Source organism: Beauveria bassiana (genome assembly GCF_000280675.1).
Source record: "Beauveria bassiana ARSEF 2860 unplaced genomic scaffold BBA_S00012, whole genome shotgun sequence".
NCBI lineage: Eukaryota > Fungi > Ascomycota > Sordariomycetes > Hypocreales > Cordycipitaceae > Beauveria > Beauveria bassiana.
The window spans coordinates 355,844-382,171 of NW_007930847.1; the positions used below are offsets into that span (position 1 = coordinate 355,844).

Below are 26,328 nucleotides of genomic sequence, written 5' to 3' on the forward strand. Positions count from 1 at the left end.
AAAATCCGTCCATCATCCCCGTTTTCATTAGAACCGGTGTTGACGACCAACGCTCTCAACACGGACCCCAAGCTTGACCATTTCGCGCGAGTCAATGACACCACGGCCATCAAACACCCAGCGGGGAATCGTCATCGAGTCAGCAATGCGCTCCCAGTCAAGACGCTCCTTGGACTTGTACTCCTCAGCGCTGCCCATGCCAGTGGCATGGCCAGTCAACTTGGTCTCCTGCTCCTGCTGGCAATCGGGACAGGCGCTGTCGCACGAGGGCTCAGTGTTGAAGCGGTTGAGCGGATCGTGTCCCTGTCCATTCTCGCGCTGAGCGAGGTGCTTGTGGAGCGCCAGGATATCATTTTCAGAAGGCGTGTTGGACTTGAAGGGACGGGGATCCGATTTGGGGTTGGGCTTGCCACCAATTGTCTTGGGCGCAGCATCGGCCGAGGGCGCGGCGGGCTTGGGCACAGGCTGATTGCGGAACTCGTCGAATTCGGTGGCAATGACGACGGCAGTGGCATCGTCGCAGGCGTCATAGGCGTTGCCGTAGACGGAAATGTTGTTGCTCTCGGCCAGAGGCCCGAGCAGGGAACGGATTTCGTTCTTGATGACTAGCGGGTTGCAGCAAGGATCGAAAACGGCAATCTCGCGTGGACGCTCCTCGAGCAGGGTCTTGATCATCTCCAGAGCAGGAGCCTCACGGGTGTCGGAAGTGTTCTTCTTGAAGGCGTAGCCGAGAATGCAGACCTTTTTGCCAACCAAGGTGTTGTTGAGACACTTGATGACGCGGTTGGTGAAGCGGTCGCGGGCGTACTCGTTCATCTTGACAACTTGGCGCCAGTACTCGCCGACCTCAGGGAGACCCATAGTGTCGGCAAGGTAGACGAGGTTGAGAACATCCTTCTTGAAGCAGCTGCCACCAAAACCAATACCAGCGACGAGGAACTTGTTGCCGATACGGGGGTCCACACCAACAGCGCGGGCGACCTCGTCGACGTCGGCGCCAGTCTGCTCGCAGACAGCAGAAATGGAGTTTATGCTGGAAATTCGTTGGGCCAGCATGGAATTGGCAACGAGCTTGGCCAGCTCAGAGGACCAGACGTTGGTAGTCAGGATGCGCTCGCGGGGGACCCAGGCAGCGTAGACGTTGACGAGAGCCTCGGCGGCCAGCTTACCAGTGGCAGTAGGGGCGGAGCCGATGAGGATACGGTCGGGATAGAGCAGATCGTTGACGGCGGTGCCGGCAGCGAGGAATTCGGGGTTGGAGAGAATCTCGAAATGGACGCCAGGGCGGTGCATGGAGATCTAGTGAGCGTGTTAGTGCCAATTGACTTGCACGGGGGGTTTTCCCATGGAAGGAACGAACAGTCTCGGCAACGAGCTGGGCCGTGCGGCAAGGAACGGTGCTCTTCTCGACGATGATGGCACCCTCGCGGGCGTTTTGGGCGACGACGGCAGTGACGGCCTCGAAAGCAGTCATGTCGGTGGCGCTGCCAGCACCGATGCCGCGCTCCTTGGTGGGTGTGTTGACCGAGATGAGGACAACATCGGCTTCGGCGATGCTACCGGCCACATCAGTGGTGAAGAAGAGGTTGCTCTGACGGGGAGCGACACGGAGGTCGCCAAAGTCGGAGTTGACGGTGTCGGCGTCGCTGGTGGCCTCGTTGGAGAAGAAGGTCTCGCGACTGCCGTCGCGGGCGATGCGAACAATGTCATGCAGGCCGGGTTCGTAAATGGGCGGGTGTCTCGAATTCCAGCGACGGATTCGGGTCTGGTCACGGTCGACGACGGTGACCGTGATGTGAGGGTTCTGGAAGGCGAGAACTGCCGCGGTAGGACCGCCTGTGAAGAAGGTGTTAGATGAATAATGTGCGTTTGCAGGATGAGGTGCTGTGGGGCGGAGCCGTGGCGGCATAGCGACATACCGACATAACCAGCACCAACGCAGCAGATGTTTCGAACGGTAAATTCCGGGTATTTGGAGGCATTGGTGCCGTTTGCCGAGCTGTTGAGGCTCAAGGCCTTGACCGAGTCGACGATGGGTGAGGACATGGTGATGGCAGGGGCCCTTCTGGGTGTGTTAGTGAGGGCTGGGGCTAGTGCTGCCGAGCTGCTGTATAGATTGTCTTGGATGGACGCGGTGATGCTCGCACGTAGGCTAAATCAAAACGCAAAAGAAAATCGGGCAAAAGAGGAATAGTTTCACAAGTCATGTAAGAGTGGAATTAGAAACTCAAACAAGAAGAAAAACAAAAGAAGAAGCGGAAAGTCGGAAGGTTAAAAGGGACTTGCTGGATCGGCCACGGACACAATACGGAGAGGAAAGATGGCGTGCAAGGAAGTGGTGGCCCCGGTACCGTGCGCTCCCTCGACACACGCCCCCAATGGTTGTAAGTGCTAGGCCAATTCGGCCGGGTAAAAGACCAAAAAGGAAGCTAGAAAAACAAAATTAATTAAAAAAAAATACAAAAGAGTCACTGTCAACTTTGCAGCTAGGGCCACACTCTCGCGGCGCAAAAGACGCCTGTCAGGGGGGCAACTGATAAACGTGGGTGAGGCGCTTGGCGCTGGAGGTGGTCCAATGATGGGGGTGGGGAAAGTACCCAGCACGGGTTGTGAGTGCGGGATGCGCTGTACTACAGGCAACATGACACTACCTTACCTACTGCAACGTGCTCATTACAGCGGGGTTTGCCCTGTACTGGCGCCCCAACTCCTAACATTCTTGATACAACCAACACCTCACCAATACCTCCATTAACAAAGGCGGTCATGGGCAGGCACAATCCTTGGCTTCACACTGCCTCGACAACAAGAATTCTGCGGAAAACTAAATAGTAGCTGTTAGCGGACTTTACAACTCTATTCCGACGGTCAAATTTTAACTGGACCGTGGCTGACTTGAATTCCTTGGTTGGCAGCTATACAAGACTTGGCGCAGACTAAGGTATCTGTTGACCTCCTGTAAAACAGTGGACTGCCACAAGATATAGCGCTATTCCACCTTGTAGCACCCCTGTGGCCATGCTGCTACTGGTGATTCCCAGCATCAATGTAGGCATTCGCTTCGTTGGTGATTCTAGCTTGGGCCCACTGCACCATGACCAAGCTGCCTCAAGTGCCACATTGTTCGTCACAGCGCAAACTTGCCAAGACTGGATTCAATGCGTGCGACAACTTACACTCTTCTCCTACTCATCCCATCACTCCCTCTAGTCCCTCTCGGCCCCCTTATCTACACACATATCCAGTTATGCCTGCGCTCCCCTGACTAGCTTGCCATTCTCGAGCGCGTCGGCGCCGATGCTTTGGTCCAGCTTTTTGTGGCGTTTGCCAAATCTACACCGTGACGACAGCATCTTACGCGGACTCGAGAAACTCTCGAACGCACATCGACTCCAGCGGCACTTTTCTGCCGATCCAGCTGAATCCATACCACGGATGGTTGCACAAGTCCCGGACGCTATCCCGGGTCATACGACACCGCAAATTACGACAAGATTGCTAAACCCGGGCGCACGCACAACGGTACCGGCCACGCGCGAGCAAACTTTGCTGCCCCCTCCATATAAACATGCAACGGGTATGGCGCAATATCAAAATGCAGCCTCTGGATAGGAGGAGAGAAAACAAAAGACCGCTTTTGAATGAAGCCACACGCAGCCAAGCAATTCCTAATGCACACCTATCAGTAGATACCAACACCCTACAGATACTGGGGATGCTTCTTGGCTCTGCTTGGCACGCGACACGCTGGTGCGGCGGACGCCAAGGGGAATAACGGGGGGAAATGAAAAGCTTGCCGGAAACTACTAGAAAAGCAAAGCGCCGAGCCACCAGCTCAAGTCGTTTCCTGTCGAGGCAGGACTGGCCGCCATGTCTGCATATCAACTCACCGTCTGGATTGCGCAACAATGAGCAGGCTGGGCACTTCTTCACGACCGCATATTGACCTCTTCCTTTTCATCACACGAGCAATATACATGTTTAGCTCTGGCAGGGTATTTGTTTCAACAATAAGCTTAGTTACAGAGAGGTGGGTGGTCGGGGCCGAAACCTGGTTATTAGCGCACGGATGCCTCGGATTGGTGGTCAGGAAAGCGGACATTGTGTGCCATGCAGATGAATCGAGAGAATCGTCAAACACGAAACAGAGAAGGACTTTTCGCTGCGCATCCCAATGACCTCTTTGCCTCTGTCTAAGAGTGCAAGGTCGTCAGGCTCTTTCGTTGACTCGAGAGGCAAGACATCACAACAACAACAACACCCACAACGTCAACTCTCCAACTTATGCTAATCTGTACGGCAGGTTCTTGGCCACTTCTCAACAACGGTATCGGGCAATAAACTCAACACTGCGTTTATTTGGGTATAAAATTAGGCCCTGCGCTAGCAACAAGCAGTTAGCGTTGCATATGGGGCTCTGCAAGCTGCACACAATCGCCAACACGCTTCTGCCCTCGGCTTTTTGATTACGAATACAGGCCTTGCTCTCCTACCCAACAGATAGATTGGCCGCTAGGTACAGGCTGTGTGCAGTGCGTAGCCTGGTGTTGTGTGAGCTGAACGAACGACAGCCATACTCGGCAAAAAATAAGCAGTCCCTCGACTGCCGATCAGACCCTGCCTGCGTCGTCGTTCACACTGGGTGGTTCTGCGTTTGTTAGCTCGACAGCACCCCATGCCCCGATAATAGTGGCACATTCTATAATATTCGGCAATCGCCCAGTAATAGTACCTGTTTCAGCTTGCCGCCTATTCCCGACACGACCCGGTCGAATTTGTGCCCTGCCGCGGCTGGAGGCCACACGAACGAGGTCAAAGTATGAGGACACTCGAGAGACGGTGCTTTTTGGCACCGAATGAAAACAAACAATTTCCATTTCCCTCTGCCGTCATCACGAGCCTCTGTCATTGTCACGAGCGCACTTGGCTGCGCCTGCATCAACTCTGCGCGCATCGCGCCTTCGGGCCAACCAGCGCGCCCACGGGGTCTCGAGCCGGCTTGCTCATTCGCGCGAGCATGTCCCAGCCTTTTAGACCGTGTTGTTGGGACTGCGACTGTAGTGATGCACTGGTGATGACGGCACTGCAGCCTGTTATTGGCCGCAATGGAGAATGTGGTTTCAGTCTGTTCTGTGATTGGTGGATCGTGATGCAGGCACCCGATTACGGCAATTCGACGATGGTGCGGGTACAGAGGCACCATCACCCTTGACCAGATGTTTGTGGCAACCAAGATGAAGAAGACTCATGTTCCAGTTGGCCAAGATGCAGCATCCGCAAAGAAAAGACGAGCGATCGGAGACTCATACGACATGTTGCCATTGTTTCGCCGACAAAGCTATGCATATAATATACCCTATGCGGCGATTCAGGCTACGCATGACTCGACAACATTCAACATGGGGCCTTGTATTCCGATTCAGAATCGGATCTAATCCGTATATCTGCAGCAATTGCAGCCCTGGCCCGCTGGCCTCCAAGGTGCAAGTCCCCCCTCTGCCTGCGCCCCGCCTCCAGCAGCCCACTCAGGCAGACTGCCGCGATGCCCGTGGGCCTTCTCGCACTCGCTATTGATACAGATTGAATTAAGCCATGATGGCTAGACCAGGATGTGGCAAGCACATGACAAGGCTGTCCGTTCTGGTCCCCTTTGGTCCTCTTGCTGTGTGTGTTTACGTTCACAAAAGCGCCCTACCTACTTTCGGTAACCACACCCATATTTGCCCCAACAAGTTTTGCATTTTATTTTGCCTTGCTCGATGGAAGCTAGAAGCTTTCCGTTTGAGGGGAAATATCGGCGCGTCACAACCACACGTGCAGCGATCCTGCCTCACGATGAACTCTCACATGGCGGGGGGCCGTCACCTTCACGGACAAAGAGCTATCGCGCCGTATCTCTGGCCGCCCACTGCCATGTACATATCTATCTAGTCATGTGTTGACCGGCTATGCTAACCAGAGCATCTTGTCTGACTTGCTGCATCCAATTTTCTCCTCTGTAAACCTTTGTCTTTAACGTTTACAGTCGTTTTCGCAAGTGCCTTGTACTTGCACGAGACTATTGTCGCAAGGCATACACGCCGTCCTTCTCTACCACCCCGCGGCTGCTTGGCCCTGCTCGCAGATGGCCTCGTCTACCACCACCGGCCGGTACCCCGACCATGACTTGTCGCAGTTTCCCAGCCAGCTCCGCGGCAAGCGCATTCTGCTGTGCACCGAGTCTTTTGGTCCTGTCAATGGTGTTAGCCGGACGACGCTGATGCTGGTGACGCACTTGCGCAACCACGGCGCGCAAGTGGCCGTTGTCGCGCCGCATAACCATACCAACCACAACACCTTTTCGCCGCCGCCGTCGCCGAGCCTCTCGCCGCTCGACAAGCAGCCCGAGGTGCGCCTGACGGGCTACCCGCTGCCCTTTAATCCGGAGCTGTCCGTCGTCTACCCCGTCCGGAACTCGACCCTCTATGCCCGCACATTTGGCGCTGACGCCCTACCCGACATCATCTACCTCGCCTCGCCCGCCAGCCTCGGCTTCCAGGTCATGCTGCAATTGCGCCAGCAGCCCCGCGCCCAGCAGATTCCCGTTCTCTGCAACTTTCAGACGGACCTGGCCGGTTACTGCGACATCCTCTTCCCGGCCCCGCTGAGCCACGCCGCCGTCTTTGCGTTTGACGCCGTCCAGAGCTACCTTTTCCGCCACGCCTCCATCAAGACCATCTTTTACCCCTCGCGGTTCGTCAAGCGCTACCTGGTCAAGCAAAGCGTCCAGGCGGACAAGCTCGAGCTCCTGACCCGCGGCGTCAACGCTGAGCTCTTCAACCCGATCCGCCGCAGTGAGCAGCTCCGCAAAGAGCTGGCGCCTAATGGAGAGATAATCTTTGTCACCATCTGCCGCATCGCCGGCGAAAAGGGTTTCGACTTCCTAGCCAAGGCGGCCAAGGAGATGGACGCACGTGGCCTGCCTTACAAGATGGTCATTGTTGGTGGCAACCGCAACCCCGACGTCGAGAAGGAGGTCCAGGAGATGTTTGACCCCCTCGTCGACGAGGGCAAGGTGCTCTTCACCGGCTTCAAGGTGGGCGAGGAGCTCGCCGCCTACTACGCCAGCGCCGATGTCTTTTTGCACTGCTCCGTCACCGAGACGTTTGGTCTCGTGGTGCTCGAGTCCATGGCCAGCGGCGTTCCCGTCGTCGCCCGCGACGAAGGCGGCCCCTCGGATATCATCGCGCACGGCGACACGGGTTTCCTCGTTCCGCCCAACGATGTAGAGGGCTTCATCGCCAAGGCCACCAAGCTGGCGTCGGACAAGATGGTCCGCGCCCGCATGGGTGAGGCCGCCCGCGCCGCCGCTTGCGAGTGCACATGGGACAAGATCAACAACAAGGTCGCCTGGCGCATGGTCGACACGATTGCTGAGCGTGCAGAGGAAATGTCGCGGGCCAGTCCCGAGACGTCGTCGCGCACGCTGTCGCAGGATGCTCAGCAGCTGGTGCCCCTCTATGGCTGGCTCATGATGAACAATGCCATGCGCGAGGCCATTGTCGGCCGCATTGTCGACGCTCGTCTTGTTGGCGGACTGGGAATCATTGTTTCATTCTGGGTTATTACTGGGGCTTACATGATGTTTATCGAGTCCATCATGTGGGCCAAGAACCGCCTCAGAGGCGAGCGTCGCTTGAGCGTCTCTGCATGATTGCCACTGCTGGTTTCTCTCTCTCTCTATATATATTTTAGCCTGTTCATTTCACAAGTTGGCGAATGGGGCTATTCCTCAGCTGGTCTTTTCTATCTGTGATGAGCTTTTGCGTGGCGCAGACTGAACATGACTCGGCTGCATGCTCTGGTTTGGCAATAACTCATTTTACTTATCCCTTTTTTCCCCCCCGTTTTGTTTATCCCTTTATTCACTCATCTCTTTTGTGATACGGAATGCAAAATAGCTGATATGACATGGTTAACGAAATAATGCACGAATCGATTCTTGAAGTTGTCCCCCGAGAGTGACACATGATAGTCGCGGATATACCCAGATTGGATAGTCTAAATGAATCTATATTGAATTGCCTAGATGCGACCGTAGTGAATGTTGTGAATCCAGCGCTGCCGATTTCTTGGTCTACAATGTCGACGATAGGATACCAAGTTGAAAGAGTGAAAGAGTGAAAAATAGAAATTATTTCCCATGAGATTGAGCAGCTCAAAGAACCAGCTTTATTTGGCAGCCCAATCCACCTCACGCGCCCCCGCTGACTCTTTTTAAAACGACTTGACTCCCCGCCCTCGACCTCCGCCGGCAGCGGCGCCCTTGCGCTCCCTGTACATTGCCGCGTACTGGACGCGCTCAAAGGTGCCCAAGCCGTAGGCGGCCAGGCCGAGGGCCAGCCAGATGGAGGTGATGATGAGGCCGATGGGCAGAATCATGAGCTGGACGCCGGGCAGGACAAAGGCGGCGGTGCCGTTGTGCAGGGCGGCGAGGGCGTCGTCGACGGCGGCCTGGGCGGCGGAAAAGTCGGACTGGACAATGTCGCGCGAGAAGACGCCGTTGACAAAGGTGGCCTCGTTGAGGCTGACGTTTGTGGCGAGCCGGACGCCGCTGCTGTTGGTGGCGGCGAGGGTGAGGGTTGGCATGACGAGCGACTGAAGCGCGGCCCTGTTTGTGTTTTAAAAAAAAAGCATTGTCAGGTCAGAGGTTCAAATCATGTCATGTGAGAAAGGGGATAGGTGATTGGGGAGTATGGGGGGGGTTTGGGTAGCGTACATGGACATTTGATCCAACATTTCCTTGTTATCAATCTGGCCCACGAGCATGTACGCATGAAGCAGCTGCGGGTTGTGATCCTCGCGGCTCTCGAGACCGCCGACGGACCTCTGCACTACCGACTTTGCGCCGCCCTGCAATCCCTTTCCATTCACAGCCTCAGGGCTCACGGGGCTCGCGCTGGCGCCGCTATACGACACGCTGACCTTGATGTCGGCGGGTGCGATGCCGGCCCAGCCGTCGCGGGGATCCGAGACCTTGTAGAGACGCAGCTCGGCGCCAAAGACGCCGGTGCGGGCGTCGAGAGACGGCAAGTTGTAGCAGATGCAGTTGCCCGAGGGGTTCGTGGCGCGCGTGATGGCGCGCAGGGCGTCGACGCAGGCGGCGTCGGTGTCTTTGTTCCACGCCGTGAGGTTGAGGGAGCCGTCGGGCTGGAGCTGGATGCCGTCATTCCTCGTGGTGGCATCGTTGTTGGTGTTGTTGTTTGCGTCGCCGACTTGTGGCTGCTGCTGGCGGCGGCCAAGGACGGGCTTGGGCGTGAGGGAGAGGTAGGGCGTCGAGAGAACGTCTTGGGCGCGGACGAGGATGGAGTCGGCGGCGAGGGCGAGGCTCGCGGAGGCGGTCCGGGCGGCCAGCAGGTAGGCCGCCATGAGCGAGACGCGGAGGGCCATGGGGTTTTTCGTTTCTGCGGCTTGTCGACGGCGAACACACGGGCGTAAGGAGAGAATTTGACTGGAACGCCCGAGCGGCTCGGTCTTTGCTTATACGGAATCGACTTGACGGGATCCTTTATAAATTGACGAGATCCTTTATAAATTGACGAGGCCGAATGACAGGTACGACGGGTCCGTCCTTTCCGCCAAGATGGATTAATTAAAGAATAAATTGGAGATGTGGAATGAATTATCAAGCCTATTGAACTGCGCAGCAGCTCTTCAGCCGGGAATAACAGGCGGAAAGGAAAAGAAAAGAAAAGGGAAAAACAGAAACAAAAAAGCAAGCGATGATTTGCAAGAAAGAGAGAGAGAGTTACCAACTACCAACAACAAGAACAAGACAAAGCCCTAGAGCGAACAAGAAACGAGAGCCAGACAAGGAGCAGAAACAAACAGGAGAAGAAACAGGAGAAGCAAAGGGAGAGAGGGAAAATTTTTTTTTAAGCAAGACCTGGCCAGACTTTGCCGGGTCTGATACCAGTCTTGTTTCCTCGCGAGGGCAAGATTCGGCATCCTGCTACAAGGCCATCGTCGGTATGAGACAAGGCCGGCGTGGACTACGTCGGGGGTCTTGCTTCGGGCTTGGTTTACCATTGTTACGGAACCGAATAAGTTACTAGTTAGCTGCGCCCATCTTGGCAGGGCATCATTTCGTTGTGGAATGAGCCAAGTTGTAGGCCACTTCTTCTCTTTTTGCCCTTTTTTTCTTTCTTCTCGCCCTCGTAATCTCTCACCACGCGAGGGTGTGAATTGGCAGATGTCACTTGTGTGTGTACAAAGTAGGTCGCGGGACCGCCGATGAGCGTTTGATCTTGAAAAAAAAAAAAAGTCGTGGATACAAAGTGACCGACTAATAAGGGGTCAAACTGGAGACGCGGCATGTTACCGGGCCAGTTTCACGGTGCGACGGCCAAGTGGAGGACTCCCTGGCCGAGTCGCCAACAGCCACTATTTAGTATTTACCAGTACGTACGTATTCAATGATCTCTTTAGAAGAGGGTGGTTTTTTCTCTCTCATCATGTTAATTCAGAGGTTTCGGCTTTTTAGTGTCTACCAGTCTACTCTATCAGTAGTTTCCTATCCTCTTTGCGCTGTTCGTCGTGAGGCTTATCAAAACTGCTAGCTCCACAGGCGGTGAGTTTTTCATTTAAAAATCACTACTAAAGATTTTTCTTTGACTTGCATATATTGTGACTATTGTCTCAGGTCACACTATATCACAGTCGTCGTGCTATATTGCAATTACCTGATTCATCAACTTTTCAGAGCCGTGCATCCGAACTGTCATCCGTCATCAGCCCACTCTCCTCTTTATACGGGTTTAGAATCAATCTGAGACGTAGCAACATTGGCACACGGCAAAGGCCAACAATCAATCGCCCCTTTACCTTTTGCCTTTTGGCTTCTCTAACCCTCTTGTCCGAGTCATGCTTGAAGTATTCATTGGCTCATCGGCCCTCGACTTCTCCTCCCGGAGATCAAAGTCTTGATTGGCCCGATCGACCGTCGCTTCTATTATTTCCTCTTGTCCGAGTCTCTCGCTAGCTTCTATTGGCAACTGGCTAGCTGATGATGGCTGGCTGCATCGGCGCCCGACAGGGTTCCCCGCGTTGTACGCGCACAACCACTCACAGCATGCCCAGCTAGAGCCTTGTTTGATCTGAATGCTGCCAACATCATGACTGAAATCACCCGTTAAAACGAGGAACATGCGGCAGTATAATAAGATTTTTTTTTTCGCAGTATGGAGATTGCACATGATGGACATTTCATGTGCGGAGACTGCGCTGATCACAAGGCGATAACGTAGGTAGGTACATACGCGGCGCGAAAGCTTATCGCAACTTGAACAAGCGCCAAGACGCTGCCACGCAGCTGTTCGCTACCCAATCTGACCTCTGATAAACCTAGTGTGCATTCAATACTGTTATCAATGATGCAGGTCTTGGCCGCTCATATGCGGGGTAAAATACTTGCAATACAAAGGTTGTGCAGCGATAGCTGCCTCGACTCCCCCGCACGAGGCGTCCTTGGACTAAACTATATAACTCTGCACGTAGCTCGAATGGTTAAAACTCAAATTCCGATTTCGTAGCATTGAAATTATTCCAATAAAAAGTTGCGTCTATAGTCTCACTCCTTGCTTAAACATTGTCGACATGCCAGTCAAGATCCGTACTGCCCAGTCCGTCTCCCTTGACGTGCCCGCGGAACAGCAGCCCTATCTGCACAATCGCTGGCATCCAGATGGTAAGTCGCTTGACTTCTCCCGACAAAGACTAAATTCCCAAAAAAGCTTATACCCACCTTCTTTTTAGTCCCCAGCATTGGCACGATTGAGCCAGGTGAGACGGTCAAGATTGAATGTCTCGACTGGACCGGCGGCCAAATCGGCAACAACGACAGCGCCAACGACGTGCGCGACGTCGAGCTCAACAAGTGCCACTATCTGACCGGGCCCTTTGACATTAACGGCGCCGAGCCGGGCGACCTGCTCGTCGTCAACATCACCGACATTCAGCCCTTTGACGATGCCCCCTGGGGCTTCACCGGCATCTTTGACCGCGACAACGGCGGCGGCTTCCTCGACGAGCACTACCCGCGCGCCGCCAAGGCCATCTGGGACTTTGACGGCATCTACTGCTCCAGCCGCCACATTCCCGGCGTGCGATTTCCGGGCCTGATCCACCCGGGCATCCTCGGCTGCGCGCCCTCCCCCGAGCTCCTCGCCGAGTGGAACCGCCGCGAGGCCGGCCTCGTCCAAGCCGGCGCCACCACCCACCCGGGCAAGACGCTCGCGCACCTGCCCGACGAAAAGTACGCGCATGCGGGGCAAGCCGAGGGGGGTCTCCGGGAGCGCATCAGAAAGGAGGGCGCGCGCACGGTGCCGGGACGCCCCGAGCACGGCGGCAACGTCGACATTTGCAACATTTCGCGCGGCTCCAAGACGTACCTGCCCGTGCACGTGGCCGGCGCCAAGTTTTCCGTCGGCGACTTGCACTTTAGCCAGGGCGACGGCGAGATTAGCTTTTGCGGCGCCATTGAAATGGCCGGCGTCATCAGCGTCAAGTTTGGCCTCATCAAGAACGGCGTCCGGTCGCGGAGCGTCCCGCACCCGGTCTTCCTCCCCGGCGAGGTGCAGCCTCACTACGGGCCCTCGCGCTACCTCACCTTTGAGGGCTTCTCCGTCGACGAGCACGGCAAGCAGCACTACATGGACGCCACGGTTGCGTATCGGCAGGCCTGTCTTCGGTCCATTGAATATCTGAAGCAGTTTGGTGAGTTTTTTTGTGGACTTTTTTTAACTCTCTCTTGTGGCTGGCTAATTTTTTGGTGAAATTATCAGGATACTCGGGCGAGCAGATCTATCTCCTTCTGTCGTGCGCCCCAGTGCGAGGCTCGATTGCTGGAATCGTGGATAAACCCAACGCTTGCACGACTCTGGGTGTTCCCATGGATATTTTCGACTTTGATATTTCCATCGAGGCTGAGCCTGTCAAGCGGGAATTGGGATCTTGTGCGTACACTAGCTAGAAAGAAGCACATGGGAACAGATTTGATTTGGGGCGTGGAGGGCCTGGGGCTGAGGAGCGGGTGCGGTTGCAGCGGCGTGAGGGCGTTGTGCGTTGTGTAGATGGGTTGATAATCATTCTGTAATTTTTGCTTGCCGAGTTTGACTGCCTTGACACTACATATGCTTTCAAAAGACAGATGAACCCGGCGAGATGCTCGCTACAAGGGTACGTTCGGACCGATCTGTGGTCAACTTCAGACAGATCTCGCTCGTAGTCAGGCAGTTTCTGCCCACATGCAGGTTATGCACATGCAGATTGTGCACATGCAGATTGTGCTGTGCAATTCCGATCCAGTAGCTGGTCTCTGGGGTAACTGTCTACTGGCGATTCCGGGGCATCTCACCACCAACCGTAAGCCTTTACCCCCAGCACGCATCTTTAATCCACCCCGGATATTAAATAGCTCAAGACATGCATAAGACGTAGCTCAGCTTTTTGCATCTACATTCCAAAGCCGAGTCCTTTCATAGGTCGTAAGAAATAGGCAACGTCCGCTGCCAAAGATGAGACTCTTTGCTCTTGTACATGGTCTCTGTGCTCTGGCCTGTACCGCCCTGGCGGATGCGCAGGATGCAAACGACATGGCGACCTTGTTCCGGCGACGAGTGGCTGATCTCGCCGAGTTTCCCGACCCCGCGTGGTTTGGCAACGTATCGAAATGGATCGACACGCAAAAGCCAGACGGCACATGGGCAGATGTCAATTATCTCTCTGGATGCGCCGCACGTGAGTTTTCGGACCTCGACCTAATGGGACAAGATGACATTGGCTGACCAGCAGTTACGGCTTCAGGACGCGCCAACTGGCCGATTCAGGAGCACTGGAACCGCATCATCACGTTGGCGGCAGCATGGAGCGGCGTCAGCTCGGTAGCGGATCCGAAATGGAGCAACAGCACCGAGGCATGGGAGGCGATTTCCAAAGGCCTGGATTACTGGTTCAAAAACGACTACAAACCCGCCGCATGCCTAGGTAACGGCGGCAATGCGTGAGTTTCCCTGCCTTTTCGCACATTGATGCACTGCCAACTGAACCTGAACAGCGCGCTGGGCTGTCCGTGTGGCACGCCGGGGCTATGGAACACTGTGAGTCTCGGCGAATTCCCATCATGGCATGGAAGACGCTAAATTTGTTCCCGGAACCCGACGTCATCAGAATTGGTATGGACAGGCTGTATTGATACCCCAGCTGAGCTCTACGGCTTGTCTGCTGGCGCGGGACGGACACCTTTCTCAGGAGCAGCACAAAGGATGCATCCGCTTGACTGAGCGCACATACGACAACATTGACCAGTCCTACGGCACCGGAGGCAACCTCACCGCCGCCAATGTAAGTGCATACGTGGGGGGGGGAATGTAACGTGTGTGCGGTGCCGACTCGTTTGATTCTCTAGATAGTTCTCGTTTTGCAGAGCGCAGTCAGCCTGGGCTTGTTCACCAACAATGTCACCATTGTTGAGAGCGCCATGAAGAGGGCATTCAGCGTCATGACGGTGAGTGAAAAAAAACTGCAGGCAACTTTTAGCAAAGCGTCTAATTCGCCCGTCTAGTTTTCTGATGCGGCGATGCAAGACGGCATTCATAGGGACGGCTCGTTTTTGCAACATGACGGCATACTGTACAATGGCAATTACGGAAAAGACTTGGTGCGTCACCGAGCTTGTATACAGAATGCGAGTATTGAAAACTTGGACAGCTAACTTGAATGCGACAGCTCAACATCTTTATTCAACTGCAAGGCGAGGCCGTCGGCACGCGATTCGCTGCGAATGACGCCACCCGGGAAGCCATGTCGACGTTTATTAAAAGCAACGAGTGGATGATTTTTACAGATAGGAGAACGCGGCAGCAACACTGGGATTTTGTAAGTTGTTCATCCTGTTATGGAACAAACCGTTTTAACGCTAACCGAGTATATAGAATGCCATTGGCCGTTTCGTCAGCTTTCCTACCAAGGACCTGCAAGCCAGTGCCGACATCAACTTTAACGTCACCAAGCTAGCACAAGCAGTGGCCAATTTTGACGTCCCGTACAATGTAAACGACACGATCAAAAGGTTAAAGTCCAATGGCACCGAACAGCTCATTGGAAACAGAGGATTTTGGGCAAGCGACTACATGGTATGTCACCATGCTCACAACCGACTTAGTGGACCTACTGACACACCGCAGGTACACCGGCGGCCGTCCTTTATCATCGCAAACAAGATGCTGTCCACACGGTCGACCAACTCGGAGCTCGTCAACGGCGCCAACCCGCTCGGCTACCATCTCGGCCAGGGCACGCTCTTCACCTACGTCGACGGCACCGAGTACGCCGACATTTGGGCCTCGTGGGACTGGAACCTCATCCCGGGCACAACCGTCGTCCGCAACCGACCTTTCCTGGCGGCGAACAAGGTCAAGTACCAGGGCAAACGGGACTTTGTGGGCGTGGTGAGCGACGGCCACGTCGGCGCGGCCGTCGAGGACTACCAGGACCCCCTGGACGCGCACATTTCCTATAAGAAAGCCTGGTTCTACCTCGGCGACGCGGTGCTCGTCAGTGTCGTGGATGTACAAACCAAGAATACGAGCGACGACGCGCCGATAATCACTGTGCTGGACAACCGCGCCAAAGCGGACGGCGGTGCGTTTGTCGACGGCAACAAGATTGAGCTCAGCACCAACAGGGACACCAGGGCGGTTGGCTCGACGCTCTGGTACGGCGGAAACGGGTACATGTCGTACGACGACGCGCCCTTTCAACTGACCTTGTCCGAAGGCGAGCGCACAGGCAACTGGTCCGCCATTTCGACGTCGACGGCCGGATCAGCAACGGTGCCCATCTTTTCCGCCTACACTACCGTCAACGAATCAAAAACGGCAACAACATCGTATGCCGTGTTTCCGGCAATCAGCCTCGAAAAGCTGGCTCAGGAAGCTACGAAGCCGTCGTGGAAGCCCGTCAACGGCGAGGGCATCTCTGGCGCGGCGGGACAGGGCATCTTGAGTGTCGTGTTTTGGCCGGGCGGAAGAAGCAACCACCGCTCGCTTATTGTCAACCTCGCAGATGTAGGATGGGCGCGAGACAGCGGAGCGCTCAAGGTGACGGCCGGCCAGCCGGGTGTGTATCTGATTACGGGTCGCAGGACGGGACGGACGGGCGAGGAGGGCGTGAAGAAGCTGGTGGTGACGGCGGCGGATCCGACGCAGAAGCTCGAGACCATGACGCTTGGGCTTGAATTTTCGACGAGCCCTGGCGACGAGGAGGAGGAGGAGGAGGAGAAGGCGAATACGGAGGCGTGCGGTGTGGCGGTCAAGGCTGAGTTTAGGTTGGCGTTTGCGCTGCCAAAGGGCGGCATGGCTGGCTCTTCGGTGACGCGCGAGGTTGTTCTGGCAGATGGCATGAGCGGGCCCGGATCAAGAGACAAGGTCTAGATGTCGAGGCTAGGCTCGGCGGAAAAAAAGAAAAAAGTCAAAAACAGAAAAGTGCTTGGTGAAGATGATAGTCTGGCGCGTTGACGGGGTGGCGTCTACGAGCACAGTGACTCTGGTACGGGACAGTCTGCCGCTCCAGTGCCAGGCATATGCACCGTACACGAGGAAATAGCAAACAAACATAGCACTACAAGATCAATATGTATACATAAATATATTGTAGTCATGACCCTCGACTTCATGCTCAACTCCAAAATTCGGTTAATCATGTACAGAAGAGTGAGCAAGCCATAGACCGCGTGCAGTAACTTTGGCTCAAGTTGGTATTAAATTGAAAAAAGAACATCGCAAACAGATAACAATACAACGCTCGAGATCACCCCGCTAATAAATATACACAAATTCGTCATTCTCTTTGTCGGTGAGATCCTTGAAAGCATTCTGCCCAAGATGCTGCTCCGAAACCCCCTCTTCACCGCCTGCGGCGTCGTTGTCGGTTTGAATATCATGATAGTGCTGCTGCATGGAATGGTCAACAACCTTGGCCTCTTTCCCGTTACGCACGCGCTTCTTCTCCTGCAGCTTGTTGAGCATGACGAGGTTGGCCCACTGGATAAGGATGACTGCGATGAGGGCGATAAAGATGCCAAGGCAGGCGCGCAGGCCGGGCTTGTACTCGGGCGCGTCGGCGCTGTTGAAGAGGATGGGGCCGACAATGTTGCCGGCAGAGCTGGCGGCGTTGTACAGGCTCATGACGACCGACTTCTTGGTGGTGCCGGCCGTGTTGCCGACGATCCAGGTGACGATGAGGGGGTTGCCGCCAAAGAGGAAGGCGAGAAGGTAGTAGCCGACGAGGAGGGCCGCGCGGGCCGAGTCGTCGCGCTTGACAGAGTAGAGCACGGCGAGGCCGGCGACGACGGGCAGCACAAAAAGCACGAGGATGGCGCCCTTGAGCTTGGCCTTTTGCGCGAGGTAGCTCGCGAGGAGGATGACTATGAGCTGCAGGGCGCCAAAGGGCATGTTGAGTAGGCTGGACGTGTACTTATCAAAATGAAGACCGCTGATGATGAGGGGCCCAAAGGTGTTGGCAACGCTGGCGCCAATGTTGAGAAGCATGGCCATGATCATCCACACCCACGACTTGGGCTCCAACATGGCCTCGACAAGGTGCTTCAACTTGAACTCACGGTTGCCCGTGCCCGTCTGGTTCGCGCGGAGTCTTTCAATGGCTTGGACTTTTTCGTCGTCTGTGAGGAAGCGGGCAGAGGGAATGTCGTTGTCGAGTTTCCAATAGACAAAGGGAGCGGAAACGACGGTAATCAAGCCGACGAATAAAAAGATGCTATATCAATGCGTCAGTCAAGATTTTCATCAGCTGCTGGTTGAGATAATGTTTACATTTGCCACTCTTTGAGAAGGTCTGATTTGATATGTCCCAGTCCATACGACAAGGCCGCGGCTATGATTGTGGCGAGGCCATTGGTGCCGTACCACGCGGCAATGCGGATGGGCTGCTCGGCGCGGCGATACCACTGGCTGGTAATGATGCTGAAGAGCGGCAAGCAGCCGGCCTCGAAGAGACCGAGGAAGAAGCGGGTAGCCAAGAGATGGCTGAAATTGCTGCTGGCAGCCATGCAGGCCTGGGCGATGCCCCAGCCCAGACACAGGGAGGGCATGAGGATGCGGTGGGGGACCTTTACGATGAGGTACGAAGAAAAGGGCTGCCAGGCGAGCTGGGCAATGGCGGCCATGGAGCCGACGAGCGAGTACTGGTTGCCGGTGAGGCCAGTGTCCTCTTTCAGGCCGTAGGTGGCACCGTAGCCAAGGACAGACTTGTCGAGGATCTGGAGAAAGTAGATCCAGACGAGGATGGTGAGGATGACGCGGTCCGTCTTGCGGCAGATACGGCGGCTGTCCTCCTCGGTGAGACGGACCGGGGCCGCAGCGCCAGTGCCAACGACGGCGGCAGCAACGTCGTCGTGCTTGTTGGCGGGCTTGGTGGTGGGCGGCGTAGAGCTGCTGGCGTCGTCTCCGAGAGAGGGACGCGGACGCATCTCGTGGTGGGAGACGTCGTTGTCGTGCTTGGAGTCGTAAGAATCCATCGTGGTTCAGCGAGAAGAAGACGACGACGGTGGACGCGAGTCGGATGCAAGAAGTGGCATGGAGAAGAAGGAGAAATATGTTTCGATGGCAATTGGAGTGAGCAAGTTGTTTATAGCATGGCAAAAGCCAAAGCCTTTGGGTGGGATGCCATCGCCGTTGTGCCAAGTCGAGTCTGGTCGACAGGTGACTACCGCTTGAGACCAAGCGACAGACTAGAGTAATTTGAGGGACTAGTCATGACGCTAACAGCGCTTTCCCCCACTTCCTCCACGCCTGAATTAGCGCCATCGACCTCTGATTGAACCGCTAATAGCAGCCGGCTATAGGGAGCTACAGGTGGCTACAGCTACTGGTACAGCGGCATTCACAGGACATGACAGCTGGAAAATAGGTACCTAGGCACCTAGATAAGCTCCAAGCAGCCCTGTTCGTGGCTGCATTGTGGCTGTTATAGCGGTCTATTATAGCGGTCTGCAGCTGGCGTGCTCCCCCACGTACTGAGTACCATGTCATCCAGCATCCCTCGAACAAAGGCCATGGTTATTTAGGAAATAAAAAAAGAAAAATCCCATCTTGGCTTGCATTTGATGTCTCGGAGCTACATCTGCGGATTCTTCCTTTTAAACATTCGATGACACGAGTGTGATGATGTAGACCGCTCTATCCTTGCCTTGGCCGGCAGTTTTCGGGAGTCCAAGGGGCGTACAAGGTGCAATGAGTCAATTGCCGAGCTTATAGCCGCCGCCCATTACCGAGCACCACCACCCGCTACCCACGCCACTTCCTCCGGCAATGCTCTCGTGCAAGCCAAATAAAAAGAGGCGCTGCCACAACTAACATCTACGGAGCCTGTTAATTTCATGCGCGCCCGGCAATCATCCGATGGTTCCCAGATCGTGCCAGCATTTGCGTCCAATCCTTCCTGGCTGGTTGTGATCTCAAAAAACACAAAAAAAAAAAACAATGATATTAGAGCAATCAAGTCAATGCCCATCTGACATACCGCGAGACACATCATGAACAAGGTCAACGTCCCCCAGATTCATTGTCCCGCAGGCAAGCATCTTGTCTTCCCGCCTCCGTGGGGTGCTGTGATGGCATTCTGCGGGGAAGCCCGATCATAAGCCGACTGGCGATTGATTCTCAAAAGCCGAGCGCCGTTTGATCCTTGGCGAACCAGCAATAGCCGTTTCGCTCCATCTTCTCGAGGCTCTAGTTTGCTAATAAAGTTAGTAAATGGATAGCCTGAATATTGACATCAATCAGCCTCCAGGAGCGCTTTGTTTTTTTTAAGGCATTGTTCAATACTACCCCTCTTTGACGTCGAAACTCCTTTCACATCGGAACCCGTTTCCGCACACCGAAATGACTGCGTCTGCTCCCCTGCAGCCCACCGTCCTGGTCGTCTGCGGCCCCGCGGCATCAGGCAAAAGCTCCATCGCCCAGGCTTTGGCCGACGAGTTTGCATTCCAGTACATTGAAGGCGACAGCGTACGATTTCTCTTCAACTCCTCGTGTTCAATGCGCCATACCTGATATTTGCTCTCGAAACTGACTTGTAACCTTGACCCTTCAGCATCACCCGCAAAGCTCCATTGACAAGATGAGCAGCGGTATACCGCTCACAGACAACGATAGGTGGGACTGGCTCGTCGGGCTTCGGGAGCTCGCCAAGGAGACGCTGCAAGCAGGCCACCGTGGCGTTGTCGTGTCCTGCAGCGCTCTGAAACATACATACAGAGATGTCATCCGGATCCTTACCGAGCAACAGCCCGGGGTCTTGCTGCGGTTCATCTACCTCAAAGTCAGCCCCGAGGTTCTACTGGCCAGAATCAAGGCAAGAAGCGGCCATTTTATGAAGGACAGTATGCTCAAGAGCCAACTGGACAGCCTAGAGGAACCACGTATTCACGAAACGGATGTCCTGACTGTTGACGCCGATGTTGGGTTGTCTGACGTCACGAGAAACGTGATTTCCAGCGTGCGAACTGCTGCCATTTTTTAAAGGATGGCGATCTTGAAAATAGACTGTGAGGGAATATAAGTAGATGAAATGATAATCGAACGACTTTCGAAACAAAACAAATTCTGCATTCAATTTATGACAGTGGATTTCATCCCAGTTTCTGTTATTGCTGTATCGTGGCGGCTATTGGCAGGCATGTCCAGGTGGGTAGGGGAGCCTGGCGCGGGGATTCCATCGGTCTGCACTATTGGCGGCGCCATACCGTGACCCAACTTCTGCTTGGCTCTTCCACAAAGCAAGACTTCCAAACTAACTAATCATTTGCAAGATGACGACTCTATCTCTTAACGAAGTTGACAATCGCGTTCAGGGTCGGCTTGCCCTAGTCACAGGAGCGAGGTGAGGGACCTGCGGGCCGCGGTCGCATACCGCCATCAAGGCAGCCCCCTTGTTATTAACTGGTCGTGATAATAGTGGCGGGATAGGCTCCGGGTGCGCCAAGGGTCTGGCAGCAGACGGTTGCGATGTAGCCCTGCACTACTCGTCGAGCAAGGTTCGTCGACAAACGCTTGCTTCGTCCCGAAATCGACGGGAGGGGGGTTAAAGGGGGCTGACTGCGCGCCATTTCTAGGACAAAGCAGAGGCGCTGGCGTCGGAGCTCAAAGCGCTGTACCCGGCGCAGCTCTTCGTGACCGTGTCGGCGGATCTGACCTCGCGCGAGGCCACGCGGGCTCTCGTGCCCAATCTGCTGGCGCTGCCCGACGTCGTCGCAGCCAAGCACACGGCCGTGTCGATTCTCGTCGCCAACGCCGGGCTAGGCCGGCGCATCCGCGACCCCAAGGACATTGAAGAGTCCGACTGGGACGAGATCATGGAGGTGAATGCGCGCAGCCAGTTTGTCGTGACCCGGGCGGCGCTGCAGGGCATGCGCGCGCAGGGCTGGGGCCGCGTCATTCTGATCGGCAGCATCGCGGGCCACGGCGGCGGCATCAACGGCTGCCACTACGCCGCGTCCAAGGGCGCGCTGTGCTCCATGGGCAAGAATCTGGCGACGGTGCTGGCCGCAGAGGGCATCACGGTCAATATTGTGAGTTTGAACTACGTGTGACGATGAATTGATTTGTCGCGCGCGCGCCGAGAGGCTAACGAGATCCCTTTTTTTGTGCCAGGTGTCGCCGGCCATGATTGGGGCGACGGGAATGATTCCAACGCCAAAGTCAAGGTGAGGCTGGTATTTATAATGTGGAATGGACAGAGACTAATTTTCTATTGTAGGACCTGGACAAAGGGTACGGATATCGATGCGCTCAAAGAGCAGGACCCGGGTTTGGGCATTGCAGCGAGTGTGCCAGTTCACCGCCTTGGGCTTCCAGAAGAAGTGGCCAGTGTTGTCTCAATGTAAGTGGTAATGTTGGGAATAATTATTGACATTGTTTTCGTCATTGCTCTCTCCTTAATTTTTGCATCTTTATTAATTAGTTCTAGGTTTGCCAAGACGGGATATCTGACAGGGCAAGATATTGTGCTTGGGGGTGGTTTGAAATAGAGGAAAGCAGGATAATAATATATACTAGTATACATTTGTATTCAACTATGAAGTGCGCCTGAAAATTCAGTAGGTTTCACCCGAGCATGTTCGGTATAATGCCATCTCTGCTCGGATTGGCCTGAGCTTGCTTCAGTTTGATTATGCTTGCATCCTGCTTTAAATTGTGCTGCGCCGGCATTTGCCGTAATGCTCGGCGTCGGCTTTTGCTGCTTCCGGATCTGGCTGTCGCGGCGCCACCAAGCTTGTACGGCCTGGGTTACCTGGGTGGCACGGTTCAACCGGCTTCAGCCTTGGCTCTTCCATCAACGTCCCCCGTGCAATTACCGGGACATACCTTGCTTTCCCCAGTCCGCCCTCTTCCCGCCCGCTGCCAAAATTCGCCTGGTCGGCTTCTGCCCCCCACAGAACTTGCCTCCTCCAAACCCCATTTTCCCGGTCGGCCATCTCGGCCATCTCGCGATTTACCAGTTTGTCTAACGGCAACCCGATGATGACCCACCCCAGCAAAGGAAAGCGTGTATCGCGCGCTTGCATATCGTGCCGGTCGAGAAAGACAAGATGTGATCTGTAAGCCACGCCCATTCGATCCCTCGACCCCCCGGTTCAGTGCTGTTTGCATGTGTGCGCGCTGCGCCCGATTCCCCCGCCGCGCAGAGCCACCGCGCAACGGTCAGCGCTCTTTTTATTTTCTCTCCTCCCTTTACCTTAGCCCGCATCCTGCTCGTGACGCGAACGATTTATTTATTCATTGCAATTGCTGTAGAGATTCTACCGGTTCGCCTGGTACGCCGCCGTGTCAGCGCTGCATAGAAGAGAAGCGCGAATGCGTGCTCGCTACATCGCGGCGTGGAGGCCGTCGTGTCCGCAAGAAGAGGCCGCTCGACGAGTCTGGAGCCCGCACCGCAACGGACGTAAGCAGCGTCAGCATGGGCGGCGGTCCGCTGCACACGCCGGTGCGGCAGCCGGCGATGCGCGATGGCCACGGCATCGATGCCTGGCCGCACGGTGGCCCCGCGCAGCAACAGGATCCATCCTGGACAGGCGACGGCTCTGCATCCCGGACCGACGCCTCGCAGTCGGCCTCGCGTCGGAGCTCAGTCGTCCTCGACGGCCATCTTGCATCCGCTGACTTGCTAAACCCCTCGGATGCGCTCGACTTGTTGGCGCAGGTGGCCGACTTGGAACCTGGACACAGCGACAAAGACGCCATGCCAGTGCGGACAGCAAATTCAAGGCAGCCGTCTCGTGATCTAAATCTACGATATCCGCCCATATCCGATGGCGCGCTGGGCTTTGCCGACGCTGCGGCCTTGATTCAGCAGTAAGCCTGTCTAGAAACTGCCTGCTTGAGCTGGCCATGAACTGACACACGCCTCTCTAGTTACCACGAAAATTTTCATCCCTTTTTTCCCGTCGTGTATAAGTCCATCTTCGACGGCCACATCTCAGACTGGATCGAAAAGGAACCTCACGTACTCACAGCAGTCCTCACCGTCGCATCCAAAGAAGAGCCTTCGTGGCAGAGAGCCCACGAGGCCTGCTCGCGACACATGGAAAGCCTCCTGTCACCGCTCATCTACGGCGGCGTCACCACAGTCGGAGCCGTGGAGGCGCTGCTAATCCTTGCCGAATGGGCGCCTCAGCCACCGCACGAGATATCTTCTATTGGCTGCGGCAAAGAAGACTACGGTGCCTGGATGTTGGTGGGCGTTGCTATACGGCTTGGCTACCTGCAGAGACTGGAACAGACGGGCTTGCAAGACCCTCCAGATAGTCAATCAGAGAGCTTCAGTCGCAAAAAGATTGCCTGGGCCGGTAAGTTGCTCGCCGTTATGTCCGTGGAATGGCAACTGACCAAGGCTACCAGCATGCTACATGAGTGATCGCCAAGTTTCAATACGCCTTGGAAAAGGATTCTGGTCTCGAGGGCCAGGTCCAGCATCGAATCTACGTGCCGTCGATTTTCCTTCGCTACAGTTGCAGCACCTAGGGCCTGATAATATGGGGCTCCTATTTCAGGCGCAGCTCGAACTGACTCAGCTGTTCAGCAATGCTCATGATATTCTATACTCTTCGACCAGCCATCGCGAACAATTGTACGTCGGTGGTGAATATGTTCGGTATATTGTATGCTACCCCCATTTATTCAGGCAACAAATCTCTCGCTAACATGACTAGGACGACTTTGCTGCTGTTTTGAGAAAGTGGAAGATGACATGGGGAAGCTTCAGCTGTAAGTTTGCTATACATGATTTGTAAATTGTCTTCTGACAGTTGATTGCAGTCACGCCGCACGTCAAGGCCTCTTTGATACTATCATACGACTTTTTGCGCCTGTATATAAATGCCTTTGCATTCCAGGCGACCATGAACAGAGCTGCAGCAAAGACACGCAAAGCAAACAAGAGCCACATCACAGGTCCGCTATTTGCAGACTTGGCCGCAGCACCGGATGCCCGGTTCATTTACGAGTCGATTGACGCTGCCAACTCTCTTCTCAGCATCCTCAACAGCTTCATCGACCCGGTTGCAGGCTTAAAGTATATGCCGCTCAAGTATTCGCTGTTTGTGATTTATGCTGCCGTTTTTCTCTTCAAGGTGCGTACCAACAGGGCCTTTTCTGTGACACCATCTGATCAATGTAGGCTTGGAGCGCGGGTGCGATTAGCAATGAAGGCATCACTGGGATGAGGCGCGCCATTCTCGGAACCATTGCGCAGCTGCAAAAGACGTCGACCAGTACGCAGAGCATTGGACACCGATATGCGCGATCGTTGCGCCTGCTGTGGAGGAAACGACCAACCAAGCGGGGCTCGAAGCACGACAACAACCAGACGTCTCAGCCCGCGCCGAATGTTCCTCCAGAGCATTCGATGTCCGGACCTCACGGCAATTTTGACGGCGGCTTGCAAGGGGGGATTGAATTGGATGCGTTGAATGGGTTCTCATGGCGAGATTTAGACTCGCTGGGGCAGTACATCTCCAACGATGCGTCCATTCATACCACGGACGGCGTATTGACCACGCCTGAATTCGATTCAGAGCATGGCGCGAATCCTGTCGAGGGGCTGCCAGTTGACTTTGGATATCAAAACATGTGGAGTGGTGGTGATATAATTTTTTAGTGTATTCATAATGATTTCAAGGCGGTTGTGCTTGAGTCTCGGCTTATAATGCGACAGAGGCTCGGTGAATGATTTGTCCAAAAGTACATACCCAAGCCATACGAGCTATAATTCGTTATTATATGGATCATTGCAAGCGTCGGGGCCAGAGAAGAATTTGGTGAGCCGGAGATGGTACCCGGGGTCCCGGAGTGAAACGGAGTCGCAGTCGGCAACGCGTTGGGCAAAATGAACGAGGTGGCGTCACGTGCCGCAGCAGTGGTGAGCCGCGACGACGGGCGCATATGCTGCTGGGGGTCTTTTGCGCCCGCCTGCTGAATACTCGAACACGCTGCTCTCTCTCCCCCCCCCCCCTCGTGCGCCCTCTTTTTTGTCATCTCGACAGATGGCTTCCATGGCCAGCAATTGGACGCAGTCAACGAGGCTGGTGGCGCAGAAGGCGTCGGCGTCGGCGTCATCGTCGGCGTCGTGGTCGGTGTTGCATAGGATTTGCAGGCCAGGAGGAGCAGTCGCCAACACCATCAAGGCTGGCTTCCACTCAGCTGCGGCCCATCAGCGGCCACAGCCGCCATCATCAGCACGTTTTTACAGTGGCTGTTCGACGTAAGTTGCGGGAAGCACCGAGGAAGATTTCTTTTTTATCACGCCGCATGCGAAGCCCCCCCCTTTGAAGTGCTAGCTGCATGGAGCTAGTGGCTCACTGCCGGCAACCTCTACAACTTCTCCTCCAGGACGTGCAGGCGGGCTGTCGGTGGCTGGTGAGGTAAATCAGGGTAATTCAGTGTTTGATGCAACGCCTGATTTGCACTGCATACAGCCAAAACCCAGCCAAAACCCAGCCACTGTTGTATCCGCTACTTTCGTCAACAAGTGGCACCGATTGGGCGCGAGGGTTTAAGCAGCCAAAAAAATGGCTGATCCACTCGCCGTCCATCTGCCCCTCAGTCCAACCAGGCAACCCCGCCATCACAACTCGCATTTACGTACATTTATACCAATTCGACAGTCCAACCACCGCCTTCTATAAACGCCCTCGTCACCCCCACTGCCTGGTGCCGAATCCCACAAAGTTCCTGCTGACAGCCTGTCCTGTTAGTATATTATCTAGCCAGCGTC

General features: G+C 55.0%; 8 protein-coding genes across 8 annotated transcripts; 5 read left to right on the forward strand and 3 right to left on the reverse strand.

The window, feature by feature from the left end:
• Nucleotides 1-27: 27 nt before the first annotated feature.
• BBA_05006 (nucleotide sugar dehydrogenase) lies at nucleotides 28-2,046 on the reverse strand (the record flags this gene model as incomplete). Its single annotated transcript, XM_008600103.1, has 3 exons — nucleotides 28-1,299; nucleotides 1,361-1,836; nucleotides 1,920-2,046. 3 exons carry the CDS (start codon nucleotides 2,044-2,046, stop codon nucleotides 28-30), a joined length of 1,875 nt encoding a protein of 624 aa, XP_008598325.1.
• A 4,078-nt stretch (nucleotides 2,047-6,124) lies between these two features.
• Nucleotides 6,125-7,693, forward strand: BBA_05007 (glycosyltransferase family 4; the record flags this gene model as incomplete). The annotated part of the gene is made up of 1 exon (XM_008600104.1): nucleotides 6,125-7,693. One exon carries the CDS (start codon nucleotides 6,125-6,127, stop codon nucleotides 7,691-7,693), a length of 1,569 nt encoding a protein of 522 aa, XP_008598326.1.
• A 563-nt stretch (nucleotides 7,694-8,256) lies between these two features.
• BBA_05008 (uncharacterized protein) lies at nucleotides 8,257-9,429 on the reverse strand (the record flags this gene model as incomplete). The annotated part of the gene is made up of 2 exons (XM_008600105.1): nucleotides 8,257-8,650; nucleotides 8,759-9,429. The coding sequence occupies 2 exons, from the start codon at nucleotides 9,427-9,429 to the stop codon at nucleotides 8,257-8,259; spliced, it is 1,065 nt and encodes a 354-aa protein (XP_008598327.1).
• Nucleotides 9,430-11,634: 2,205 nt separating this feature from the next.
• On the forward strand, nucleotides 11,635-13,009 carry BBA_05009 (formamidase-like protein; the record flags this gene model as incomplete). Its single annotated transcript, XM_008600106.1, has 3 exons — nucleotides 11,635-11,725; nucleotides 11,794-12,753; nucleotides 12,822-13,009. The coding sequence occupies 3 exons, from the start codon at nucleotides 11,635-11,637 to the stop codon at nucleotides 13,007-13,009; spliced, it is 1,239 nt and encodes a 412-aa protein (XP_008598328.1).
• A 544-nt stretch (nucleotides 13,010-13,553) lies between these two features.
• BBA_05010 (polysaccharide lyase family 8 protein) lies at nucleotides 13,554-16,469 on the forward strand (the record flags this gene model as incomplete). The annotated part of the gene is made up of 9 exons (XM_008600107.1): nucleotides 13,554-13,776; nucleotides 13,843-14,038; nucleotides 14,093-14,135; nucleotides 14,206-14,379; nucleotides 14,444-14,542; nucleotides 14,600-14,695; nucleotides 14,764-14,913; nucleotides 14,970-15,170; nucleotides 15,222-16,469. The coding sequence occupies 9 exons, from the start codon at nucleotides 13,554-13,556 to the stop codon at nucleotides 16,467-16,469; spliced, it is 2,430 nt and encodes an 809-aa protein (XP_008598329.1).
• Nucleotides 16,470-16,853: 384 nt separating this feature from the next.
• On the reverse strand, nucleotides 16,854-18,571 carry BBA_05011 (major facilitator superfamily transporter; the record flags this gene model as incomplete). Its single annotated transcript, XM_008600108.1, has 2 exons — nucleotides 16,854-17,811; nucleotides 17,868-18,571. 2 exons carry the CDS (start codon nucleotides 18,569-18,571, stop codon nucleotides 16,854-16,856), a joined length of 1,662 nt encoding a protein of 553 aa, XP_008598330.1.
• Nucleotides 18,572-19,937: 1,366 nt separating this feature from the next.
• BBA_05012 (Carbohydrate kinase, thermoresistant glucokinase) lies at nucleotides 19,938-20,577 on the forward strand (the record flags this gene model as incomplete). Its single annotated transcript, XM_008600109.1, has 2 exons — nucleotides 19,938-20,063; nucleotides 20,149-20,577. The coding sequence occupies 2 exons, from the start codon at nucleotides 19,938-19,940 to the stop codon at nucleotides 20,575-20,577; spliced, it is 555 nt and encodes a 184-aa protein (XP_008598331.1).
• Nucleotides 20,578-20,866: 289 nt separating this feature from the next.
• BBA_05013 (fungal specific transcription factor) lies at nucleotides 20,867-25,212 on the forward strand (the record flags this gene model as incomplete). The annotated part of the gene is made up of 11 exons (XM_008600110.1): nucleotides 20,867-20,937; nucleotides 21,013-21,091; nucleotides 21,170-21,625; nucleotides 21,708-21,760; nucleotides 21,814-21,936; nucleotides 22,851-23,408; nucleotides 23,469-23,902; nucleotides 23,955-24,214; nucleotides 24,266-24,320; nucleotides 24,372-24,685; nucleotides 24,733-25,212. 11 exons carry the CDS (start codon nucleotides 20,867-20,869, stop codon nucleotides 25,210-25,212), a joined length of 2,883 nt encoding a protein of 960 aa, XP_008598332.1.
• Between the last annotated feature and the right edge of the window lie 1,116 nt (nucleotides 25,213-26,328).